Source organism: Camelus bactrianus, chromosome 16, assembly GCF_048773025.1.
Source record: "Camelus bactrianus isolate YW-2024 breed Bactrian camel chromosome 16, ASM4877302v1, whole genome shotgun sequence".
Taxonomy (NCBI): Eukaryota; Metazoa; Chordata; class Mammalia; order Artiodactyla; family Camelidae; genus Camelus; species Camelus bactrianus.
The window spans coordinates 46,862,254-46,874,401 of NC_133554.1; the positions used below are offsets into that span (position 1 = coordinate 46,862,254).

At 46.1% G+C, this 12,148-nt stretch overlaps 1 protein-coding gene across 1 annotated transcript; it reads left to right on the forward strand.

The window, feature by feature from the left end:
• Positions 1-1,391: 1,391 nt before the first annotated feature.
• LOC105069780 (intercellular adhesion molecule 1) lies at positions 1,392-10,886 on the forward strand. Its single transcript, XM_010955982.3, has 8 exons — positions 1,392-1,531; positions 4,220-4,295; positions 5,625-5,891; positions 6,812-7,132; positions 7,402-7,680; positions 8,209-8,478; positions 9,154-9,396; positions 9,594-10,886. Exons 2-8 carry the CDS (start codon positions 4,241-4,243, stop codon positions 9,800-9,802), a joined length of 1,644 nt encoding a protein of 547 aa, XP_010954284.1. The 5' UTR covers positions 1,392-1,531; positions 4,220-4,240; the 3' UTR covers positions 9,803-10,886.
• Positions 10,887-12,148: the final 1,262 nt, after the last annotated feature.

Below are 12,148 nucleotides of genomic sequence, written 5' to 3' on the forward strand. Positions count from 1 at the left end.
CAGGAAAGGCCTTTCTGAGATTGTAAAAGGAAAAGACAGACGACCGTTTATCGAACACCTATTTTTAGTGTCAAAAACAATGGTAGGGGGCACTTTTGCATAAATAAACTAAATACCACTCTTTTTGACAGATGAGGGAACTAGAAGTTACGTAAATTTCCCGTAGTCCTCAAGTTAGTAAGACACTGAAGAGGGTTTCTTACACAAGCTTGTTTAGTCCCAAAGCTTCTAGTCTATCCAATATTCTCCCTCAAACTATCAGTATGTAAGAAGATGAGGCAGTGGTACTAGGGTACAAGAAAGGCAGCTGCCCTAGGCTGCCAAAAAGAAACAGTTCTTACTTATAATGGACACCAAAGTTGCCAACTACATTAATAATTTCTCTGCCTGCCACCATATAAAGAGTACCAAGGCCTCTCCAAGTCGTTTCCTCACCCGTAAAATGGGGTTAAAAGTAGTGCCTCTTCTTCGCTCGGAGGTAGTTCTATAAAACCAAATAGTGGATGCACATAATAGTCGCCGTCCTGAAAAAACATTCCCAAATCCTCAAACTTCACTGCACCAAGAAACTCAGCCCATGGATCATGATCCGACCAAGGACTCAGGAGGAGCCAAAGCCACACTAGGATGCTAATGAGTACGGCCCAACCTGTGCTCAGGGAAAGGGTTTAGAGACGACTCTTGGGAGACGTTTAAAGTGGAAGATGAAGAAAGGGGTCCTGGGGTGAAAAGAAGCAACGGAGGAGGATTTACACGCTCATTCTCATTTTTATCTCATTGAGACCCCTGGGAGGGTGGAGCAAGAGCGCAGGCACCTTTGGTAGGAAGTGAGGCCGGAAACTCTAGTTCGCTCAGGTGTGTTACCTGTACGTGGAGAGTGGGGTATAGAAACACTGGGGGCGCGGCGCCGAAAAGACTTTTCAGACATTGACAGGGCGTCTCCTCCAACCCCTTGCCCAGCCCACCCAAAAGAGCCAGGAGGAGTCGGGGCAGGACTTAGAGCGAGCGACGAACAGAAGCCTACCGCCAAGACAAGGCGGGAACGAGGCTGCGCGCTCAGCCCACTTCCGCGCGGGAGTCTCACGTGTTCAGGCCGCACCACTAGACGAAGAGGCACAGGGGTGCCCACAAACTTTTGTTTTCCTTATAGAGCCATTATTTGCTACAAGAACCCTTTCTCTTTTGTTTTCACGTTGCTTTATTAATAGCCATTACCTTGAATTAAATATGCCTTTTCAGCCAAGCAGGCTACCGGCGTCCCTACTCTCATCTTCCCCGTAAGCCCCTCCTGTCGTTCTAGCTTCCTGCCCTGTCTCAGCCAACCCTCGCTAAGCTTCTTTGTAGACGTCATGAGTTTCTAGGCAGATCAGGCAAATCCTCTGGCCAGGAGCGTCTTCGCGCGCCCCCGCCCGGCGGTGCCTATCAAACGGTCTGAGCGCGTGGCGGGCGCCTGAGAACCCGGCGGACGAGGCCTCCGAGCGACTGGAGGAGCGGCTGGAGGAGCGGCTGGAGCAGCGAGGAGCCACCCTCAGTGAGAATCTAGGTCTTGTTTTCTTTGCTTAGGTTCATGCCGGGGTCTTCTCCCGGTTTTCCTATTAAATCTGTGGCGATCTCCCAGCGGGCCCCGCCTCCTCACACTTTAGTGGGCTGGAAGCCGTGAGGAGCATTCACTGAAGTATTTTCCCCGTGTAATCAAAAATTAAAAAAAAAAAATCTGCCATTAAAAGCCTTCATGGCCTGTTAGGCTGAGAGCCACGTAGTGTACACGCTTCACAGGAAACTCCTTCCGAGCAGCAAGTGGCCTCAGTTTGAGTATTTGCAGAGGTCACAGACCCTCACTCAATATTGGTAAATATTTTATCTAGTTCATTCATTCATTTATAGTCTGCTGAAACGCCTGCCTTGGTTCTGGGTGCTTGGGATCCATCCGTGAAAAGACCCTGCCCTCATGGGCTTCCCATCGGGGCCAGAAGTGGACAATTCTCCCAGGCCGAAGGGGTAAAGGGCAGGGAGGTAGGAGGTGGCACCGCTGGGGGAGGAGAAGGCAGTCCAGTCGATGGACGGTGTGCTGAGGTGCGGCTGGGCACCCAGGCTTTAAAAGAGGGCGGTCATTGTAGGCCTCGTTGCAAAGGTACATTAAACTGGGTGAAGGAGTGTTCAGGGAGGAGGAAGCGAATTCCAGCAGAGGGGAGAGACAGTGCAAAGGGCGGGATGCGACTCAGGTCTGTACAAGAAACTGCACGAAACTCTGGGATGTAAATGGATGGTGAGAATTCCAACCTTGGACAGGAGTCCAGTTCAGGCTACACCACCAAAGCCATCCAGCCGCACGTAGGCGTTTGCCGCCCTCGGCTCACTGCCCACTGCTCTCCCTGTAACCCTTTAGTGGCTGGAGTATGGGCCTCGAATTTCAGACCGTCTAAACCCTTAATGTAGGGTATAATCTACAGAGTAAGCAAAAGGAATTTCAAGATTTAAAAAGACCGTTTCCTGTTCGGGATACTGCTTTCTTTCTCCTTAAGAGAATGAATATAAAATTTCATGTTTCAGTACCTGATCATATCATGCCAAGGGAAAACAAGGATGAACTAGTCTAATTTTCTCAAGTAAGCCTGGCTTGACCTCTTCTCCGTATCACCTCATGCCTTAATAAACTTCTCAGCACAGTGTATCATTATTTGTATTTACATTTGTCTTTCTGACTAACTCCCAGGAATTCCTACGTCACGGGATAAACCTTGGTAACTTCAACACCTTACGACAAGCCTGGCTCAACAACTGTTAGCTGAAAGAATGTATGAATCTAAGCAGTCCCGCTTGGGGCTTTTCTACTTTTTTCAACCAAGCTATTATTACTCAGAACTCTTGTTTTGAATTTTCCTTCAGAGTCTGAGGTTACTTTATTTAGAATCTCTTCAGTGATAGGAGATCTTCCTTTGAAAGAGATTAAGTCACTCAGAGCTAGGTTTGGGGACTAAGGTGACTGAGTAATATCATTTTAATGATATTAAGTAATAAGTAATATCAATAATAGAATAGCTTAATAAAGAGGCTGGTTTTTTTTTTAATGCAGCTTAAAAGCCAGTTCTAAAATCACTTCCCAAAAATGTTTTGAATAATGGTGTCATCACTGAAATAAGATTATAGCCTCCCAAAGTGGTTGTTTTGAATGGTAACATTTACTTGCAGGTGTAAATTTTGATATGCCTATTGTTTTATGCATGTATAAGAAAGACCAAAAACACCCTCTTTCAGACCAACATACAAGTAAAGGTAGACCTGTACAAAACCTAGTGTATGAAAATTCAAATGTAGAATTAGAGGGTCATTCATTTATGGAATACCCATAATATGCTAGGCACTGTGCTAGGTGCTGCAGATCCAAGGTGATAAAATTATTCTCTTGTTCTTAAGGAATTCCTAGTATAGGAATGATTACATCATGAGAACAATTCACTGAGGTGAATTACATTTTAACATACATAGATTCAGAAAGCATGTTTGGCATAAAGTGAGGTACAGATAATGTGTAATTAAGTGAGGAATTATGAAATGGGATAGGATTAGTCAAGAAACCTTTCTTAGAAGAAATTTGCTTGAATGAGGTTTTGAAAGAAAAACTTGGTATCGATTGGCAGAGAAAAGAAGTGGACACTTAAGCCAAATTGGTAATCCAATTGTTGCTCGGTGAACCTGGAGGCAGATCGGAAAGAGATGGGTTATCTTGAGGGCTATTCCACAGAGGTCATGAAAAGAGAGGCCTGATGAAGCATTTCTCCCTTAAGAGAACATGTTTTCTAGATTCAGGGTCATTTTCCACCAGACAGTGCCAGATAACCACAGCCAAATTTCATTTCTTTGAACCTCATTTTTCACATTTCCATGCTAACAGCCTTTTTCTATTTACTCCCTTAGAGGCAAACATGTAAACAGTTAAGTGCAATACAAGCTTATACAGGGACCTCACTTAATCTAATATCCCCTTCATTCTTTCTCATATTTTCCTATGTCTTTGCTAAGCATATAAACCAAACTGAAATAGATGCAAGAATTTCTTTTAGTATGATAACACCACTGATACTCTTGCTGCAATTTCTCCAGACCACATAAGGTTTCAGGAAAGAAGCTAACTTTTAACAGTACCAAAGAATTCCCTGTACCCCTTTTCTCTATTTTTGTCACTTTCTCCAGTATTGCTTTCTTCTTTCTTCCTCTCCAGCTTTTTGCCCTTCTTATAAGGATGGAAATGTTGCTGTTTGGTGTCCAGGCCCTGCTGGCCTTGATCCCTTGCCCAGGTGAGGCTATTGGGAAAGTTTCTTTAGCTAGTATGTGCCAGAGAACAGGTCAATGAAGAAGAGGATAGGAAATCCTGAGTGGGGCGACACTTTAGTATTTACTCATCCGGACCCTTGGGAGAGATTCCTATTTCTTGGAGCACTAGGACAGAGAGTCCTTAGGTGTTTCTGGCTTGTAATTGGGATAACTCAAATTAAGGGATGGGATAATAGACCATAAGAAAGTGCCGTCTCTAAGAAATATACCTTCTCCTTGGCTCCCTGTTGCCCCAGGACTGTCCTATTCTGCTCTCAAGAATATTTTAACTTCTTTGTTGCCATCGTTTGTGTCATGATGAGCTACAGTAGGATCTTGATAGGACAGAGCCCATAGCTCATTGTGAAGAGTGAGTTCTCCAGATGGCAAGAAAGAAACTGGAGCCTCAGTAGGTCACATTGCTGCGAGAGTTGTGAATTCCCAGAGGGGACTGGTATTTGGGAGATGAAGTGGATGGTGGACATGGAATAGCTAAAGGGGACTTGTAAGGAAAGCTTTCAGGAGACTGTGCCCCTCACCTATATCAGACATCTAAAACTTACCCGATGTCTCTCTCACTGTACCTGAGAAGATTTCCCTAACAGACTAAACTCCTAAGCATCAAAAAATCTGTTGCCCTAGCACCAAAGCAAAATGGAATTGTCTCACTTTGAGAAGAAGAGGTGAAAAGTCCTATGGAAATGAGTGACCCTGGAAGTCCACCTTTAGACCAGTGGTTCTCATAATTTGGTGGGCACAGAAGTCATCAGGAGTGCTTGTTTTGTTCGCTTCAGTATTTCCAGGTCCCACCTTCACAAATTCTTAATCATTCAGTCTGAGGTGGAGCCAGAATCCGCAGTTGCAAGCATCCCAGCATAATTCTGGTGAAGGCAATTCTTAGACCCCAATTTGAGAAACACTGCTTTGAGGTATAAGTAACAAAGCTCTTTTTCTCAGGGGTCTACTTACCCCATGAGGGCCCTCAGCAGCCAGTCCCGGGAGCTTCCAGATTTCTGGAAGTTTAGGAAGAGAATGGTTTCCTGGGCACGATTTTTAGCAATGCCACAGGTTCCGTGGTGACACTAATGGAGAAACTGAGATCCAGGAATGATGATGAGAGGAGGGAACGGTGGTAGAATCAGGTTTCTAACTTGTTCATTACAGGTCTTTTTCTTATCTAGGCCCCTGTACCTGTTCATGCAGGGTAGGTATCCTATTCTCTAACCTGTAACTAGACAGAATAGGTTGTGTATTTTCTCTAGGTCTTGTGGTTCTCACCAGAGCCTTTGGCATATGTGGTTGATCATTTTCAGGAGCTGCAGAAGAGCTCTTTGAGGTTTCTGTTTGGCCAGATCAGGCTGTGGTAAAGTATGGACAGTCCCTAGTGGTCAACTGCAGCACCACCTGTCCAGACCCAGGGCCCAGTGGAATTGAGACCTTATTAAAGAAAACCCAGGTGGGCAAAGGGCCTCAATGGAAAGAGTTTCTCCTGGAGGATGTCACCCAGAATTCCGTCCTGCAGTGCTTCTTCTCTTGCGCTGGGGTCCAAAAGGACATAAGCCTCGGCGTCACCGTGTATCGTGAGTGGGCCCGGGGGCTGGGGATGGTGGGGAGAGTGGGAGAATGTGACTGTGCCTTATTTAGGAAATAATTAGAAAGAGATTTCTTTTAGGGGAGAGAATTAGGGCCCTTAATAAGGATTTCTGTCATACTGTAGGAATTCTAGAGCCAATCATTTCTGTTTCCTTTTGGTGTAGGTTTTTAAATTAGGAACAGACTGTAGAGAGCACCCAGACATGTGTGCTTGAGAATATGTTCAAATACAGGAGGTATATGCTAATAATGCTAATTTATAAATTATCAAAAAGTATAAAATTAGTGCTGAATTATTTGTCACAAATTCTTAGAATTCTTGTTTGTCACAAATTCTTAGAATAAATAGGGACTAGAGATAGGAGGGTCTTTGTGGACTGGGATAGTTGGAGGAGTCTCCATGGAAAAGGAGGCTCTTGAGCTTCACTCTTACAAATGGTTAGGATTTAAAGTGATGGGGACGGGTGAGAAGCGTCTTTCAGATGGGCAAATAGCATTGGTAAAGATACAGCCGTAAGAGTCAGTGTGGTCTCTGTGGGGTAGGAACTTGGCTAGCTAGGGTGTAGTTTTCATGTGATGCTAAGGAGCTCCTCAGAAGCTCTCATGCCTCTGAACCTCCTCTGGTCAGAGAGAAGAGCTCTCCAGAATGGCAGCAGCAATCAAAGCAAGGGACCTCCCCTCAACAGTCACATTTCTTGGCTAAGCCTTTAGCCACCTTCCATGGGTGGAAGAAGAGCTGGAAGGCGAACTCATCCCATCTAGGGCAGGGGCAGCAGAAAACTGACACCGTTCACCAGATGGTTGAAGGGTAGTGGTCACCTTTCATCACAGGTTTCCTGCCCTAATCCATTTATTTCTGGAGAGGTGAGTAGTCTTCTCTCATCAAACCCACCTTTTTGTCTTAAAGAGCCACCAGAGCAGGTGATCATGGAACTGCAGCCTGCATGGGTGGCTGTGGGTGAAGCCTTTACAGTGACGTGCCATGTGCCCAGTGTCACACCTCTGGAGAACCTCACCCTTATCCTTCTCAAGGATAACCAAGAACTGCATAGAAAGGACTTTAGGAACTTGGCTGTGGCCTCCCAAAGAGCTGAGGTCACCATCAGTGCCAAAGCCCAAAGGGAGGATGACCGGTGCAATTTCTCCTGCCACGCAGAGTTGGACTTGAGTTCACATGGTGGAGGGCTCTTTCACAACAGCTCGGCCATCAGGGTACTTCGGATCTTTGGTGAGTCAGAGCCCAGGTGTGGAAGGAATCCTGAGGCTCATTTTCCTCATCTTACCTGGGCCTTTGGGACTTACTGCCTTTGGGACTCTGTTTCCATAGAGTTTAGGATGAGGTGTAAGGGTAATTGAGTACCACCTCTACTTAGAGTTTTAAGCTCATTGTGGGGGACAGAGAACTTTTAGCCCCCCTCCCTACATTGTGGGGTCCTATATGACGCATGATTTATCTTGGCTTTTTTCCTTTCTTTCCTTTTCCTCATTTTTTGACAGAATTGTCTCAGAGTCCCCAAATCTGGGTCTCCTCACTTCTGGAGATTGGGATGGCAGAGACTGTGAGCTGTGAGGTGGCTAGGGTGTTCCCAGCCAAAGAAGTAATGATCCACATGTTCCTGGGAGACCAGGAGCTGAGCCCCTGCCTCTCCTGGGAGGGAGACACAGTTTGGGCCAATGCCACCGTTCGGGCCATGGAGACTGGTGATCAAGAGCTGTCTTGCCTTGTATCGCTGGGTCCAGTGGAACAGAAAACAAAAGAGCCAGTGCATGTCTATAGTAAGTGACCTGCCTCCTCCCTCATGAGGATTCTCTGCCATTAAAACTTCTGTAGTAAAGGTTTGGTAATTCAACTGCAAATATCCCTACTGATCTTCATTAGGTACTCTCCCAAGTGAACATTAGTCTTCATCTTTCTCTGTTAAGTGCAGGCCTGAGGCAGTAGTTCTATCCAGGCTTCACCCTGTTTCCTTGGGCCATCCCACCTACAGAGTGGTTGCGGATGCTTGAACTTATTCCTAGGAACAATGATTTGAGGTGAGGAGGAAACCTGTGAGATGAAAAGACATCTTGCTATCCTTGCCACAGAGGCATAGCCGAATGTTCACAAATGTGGCATTTATTATAGGAGAAGCTCTCAAATTCCCAAACCATCTCGTCGCTCCTGCCAGTGAGCACAGAAGCAGCAGTGGCATCCAAAGCCTTTCCCCTGTCGTCTGTCTACCCAAGAGGTACCACCAGCAGCAAGAGTACAAGATGGCTGCCAGTTTCGAGAAGTATGTTCGATTCTTTTTCCTTCCTTTATAGGCTTCCCTCCACCGATCCTGGAGATCCAAGAATTATACCCATTGGCAGGGATGGACATTAATGTGACCTGCTCAGGGCATGTGTTAACATCACCCAGCCCTACTCTTCGGCTTCAGGGAGCCCCAGATCTCCCTGCCCCTGGGGAGCCTGCCTGGCTTTTACTTACCACCAGTGAGGAAGATGATGGCCGAAATCTCTCCTGTGAAGCCTCTTTGGAGGTTCAGGGTCAGCAGCTGAGCAAAACCACTGTGATCCAGCTCCATGTCTTATGTGAGTAGAGACCTGATCTTTCTTGTCAGAACAAAGATTATTAGTCTTTCATTTCCAGAGATTTTGGCCAGCAGCTTCATTATTAGAGTTGCCACCTTTTTCTCATTCAAAAAAAAATCAAAAGAGACAATAAAATTAAAGCTCTCCAAGCTTACTTTATCCCTAGGAAGGTGAGTGGGGAGAAACCTGGGGGGAAACTGGGAACAGAAGAGACACAGTGGTTAACGTGATCAGGCAGTATCAGTTGAGGGCCAGTGGCTGAGAACATAGAAACTGACAGTTGGAGCTTATGCTGAGGAGGGAAATTTCCACATAAAACTTAGTATTTGAAGAGTAGAAAAATCCTCATCTCTGGGTTCACCCCTACACATGTCACTCACTGAGAAGCAAAGATGGGAAGCAGGGGACCCAGGGCCACCATTGACCAAGCAGTTCGGATCATTTAGTCTTAAACCATTAAAATGCCCTGTGCTGCCTCTCAGACTTGTCCACAGGAGGAAAAAGAATAGCTCAAAGCAGGGAACTGATGGTCCTCACCTTGGGAAAGAAAGCTGTTGGGTGGAAGGGACACAGCATTTGGATTAAGGGAGGGGGAGGGAGCTGAACAGGATGGTGATGGTGACAAGGGAATGTGGCACACTGAGCTGGCTCTTCTGAGGACTCTTTTTTTTCCAGACAAGCCACGATTAGAGGAATCTGGTTGCCCTGGCAACCAGACCTGGTTGGAAGGGATGGAGCAGAAGCTTGCCTGTGTCCCAAAGGGAAACCCGACACCAGCCTTGGTGTGTACCTGGAATGGCATGATCTTTGACCTTGACGTGCCACAGAAGGCAACCCTGAACCACGCTGGAATCTACTGCTGCACAGCCACTAACCACCTGGGCTCTGCCAGCAAAGACATTGCTGTCATTGTGCAAGGTGACTGCAGCTTCCCTGCTGCCAGGCCCAGGATGGAAATCCCCCGGAGGGTTTGAGATTCTTAAACGAACATGGAAAGAGGAAAGATTGCAGTGGGCTGGGGAGGGTGAGACTGACAGCTGGGCTTGGGGGCCTGGGGTGGCGTGATTCTCTTGCCCTATAACCTTCTCAATTCTCTGTCTTCTGTGCTTGGGCAGGACTGGGTGAAGGAGTCAGTTCCACCATCTTCATCATTATTATCGTCGCCCTTGGAGTGGGTGTAATCACCATAGCACTGTACTTGAACTATCGGCCCTGCAAAAAAGAGAGGAGGAAATTGCCCTACAGGCAGAAGGAGAAGAAGAAAGAAGAGGAAAGCCAGTCTGCCGCTCAGCAAGCAGAAAAGTACAATGCACATAATTGTTAATTAGAAGCAGCTGTTTGGTTGAAAGCACCTTCTACTACTGGGGTTTCTGAAGAGAGGGAAGAGAGGATAGAGGAGAAAGGAAGAGACATTACCCTTTGTGTTCTGTGGTCCCATAAAACAGTGTTTCAGGCCCTCATGTCCCATGTGTCCAATCCACTCACAAGCTCAACTCCTCTGAGTAGGAATTTCAGTCTCATTGTTCAGCTAGTTGAGAGGACCTCTTGCTCTTGGCTGCATGCTTAACCTGTCCACTCTTAAGATTCAGAGAAGAAGCTCCTGCCATGCCTGTCATTCCTGTTCCCACTGCCCTCTGCTCTCAAACATCAGAGAGAAGAGATAGTCAGAAATATCTCTGAAATACAGCTCATTTCTCATGGTTTCCTCATGACTAAGTGGGAACCAGTTTCTTAGTCTGGGGACAGGACTTAGAAGGGAGTCCATACCAAACAAAGGGCTAGGAATCAGAACCCTATTCGCGCCTGCACATCCCCCTGCTCCCCTGAGCCAGGCAGGGTTCTGGAATGCCAGCTCCCAGAGCTGAGCTCGATGACATCATTAAGGCCCAGTAGCTGGGCAGGCTCCAACTCACTAATCATCTATTGTGTACCTTAGAGGAACATAAAAGTCATAAGAAATTCTACATTGGGTCATACAGGTAGCTTACCTAGCCCAGTGTTCTGTCCCTGAAGTGGAAGGTAGCATTCTTCCGTGAAACTGAGCTCCAGACATCTCTGAATTCCTTTTTGTAATCATCTATCAGTTCACATTAAGCATATTAATTTTATTTTACCCATACAGGTTCTTAGGGTAGAGTTCTAATGATTATTCCCCCTGTCCATGAAGAAGTATATATATTTTCATATGTCTGCAAACTACTTACTTTAAGCTTCAGGAGGAATCCCTCCGTGACAGTGTTCACTATATAATTTTATGACTGAGATGCCTTCTCTGCTCTCTGGAAAGATTATACTCACCCCCTAGAGATGACAGGAGGAATTGTAAAACCAGATCTTTCCTCCCAAATCAGTTATTTATGGGTCACTGAAATGTTGGATATGATAAAAATAAAAGTGATTTTATGATATTTGAAAGTATTTCTTTTCTGTGTCACTGCTGAAAGCTTTTATTAAGTCATATAGTTTTACTTTGAGTACAATTTCTAAGAAAAGAATGTCAAGTGGGTAACATAACTAACCAGCCCAGGGCAAGTGGTGCATTAGTTCACAGAACAGTCTTTTTGACTTGCCCTGCAAACTAAAGACTTTCAGATCGAGGTCCACAGCCTTCCAAATTGAAGACACCAGCTAGAAAGAGCACAGCATCAGACATCAAAGAGAAAAAACTGTTTTACTCATCCCAGACTTTCCCTGAGTCTGGGTTATGGATTAGGTATAAAATAAGCCTTTGGTTTCAACACGTACAAAGCAGAGGAGATACAGCAGTGAACAAAACACTGTCCCTGCCGCTACAAGCTAGAGCGAGTCAATTGGAAAGCACAATTTTACCATAAACTATGACTAAGAAAGCACAGTTCCTTAGAACACCTAACTCAGGACCAAGGAAGGCTCCCGGTGTGAGGGGAGCGGGGGAGGGTTGGAAATACCTTATTTGATTTTGCAAAACAGCAGCCCTCCAAAATGACCTTCTCAGCTTTAATTTTTCTACTAAATGTAGTAGCCACTACTCTCTCATCATGTGAGTAATATAAATTACCTACTTTTCTCAATTGGACACTTGGAGAAATAGGAAGCCGTTTTAAGAGAGAAGAGTACAGAGTTGCCTCATCCAGGAATCTTTAGCCATTTCAGTGTCTTGGGTTCAGCTGCATCAGGTTAGTAGCTGTCTCATATGTCATGGCCCCTGTGCTCGCCAGCACAGTGACTCCTAAACAGGAGGGAAGAAGGGAGTCATTTGGGCTGCTCAGACTCGGGTCCACCTCAGCCTGGAGGCTTAGCCTCCTCCTGCCGTTGCTTCTCACTGCCACATGGTGTCACTGTTGACAGGGATTCCTACACAGTCCATCAAGCCCTGTGGTACTGCAGATCCAGGTTCCCAGGCTGGCGGCCATGGATCTTCCGGGAGGATGATCTGCTTGGTCCAGCTTGGTCAGGGCTTGGTCCAGCTCTGGTGATGCCTTGCATGGGTTTCCAGGGTGACAGAGCTGGGTACTTTGGATTAGCTGTTCCCCAAGGGTCCTCAGATTTGGGTAGGCCCTTCCCCTTGTAGATTTGGAACCTCTGTCTCTCTTCCCAGGGATTCAGGAGGCCCCTCCCAGTCAATTCTTACAGCACAAAGGGTCTCATTACATCTCTTTTCCAGAGTATAGAGCTGGTCTCTGCCCTTCCT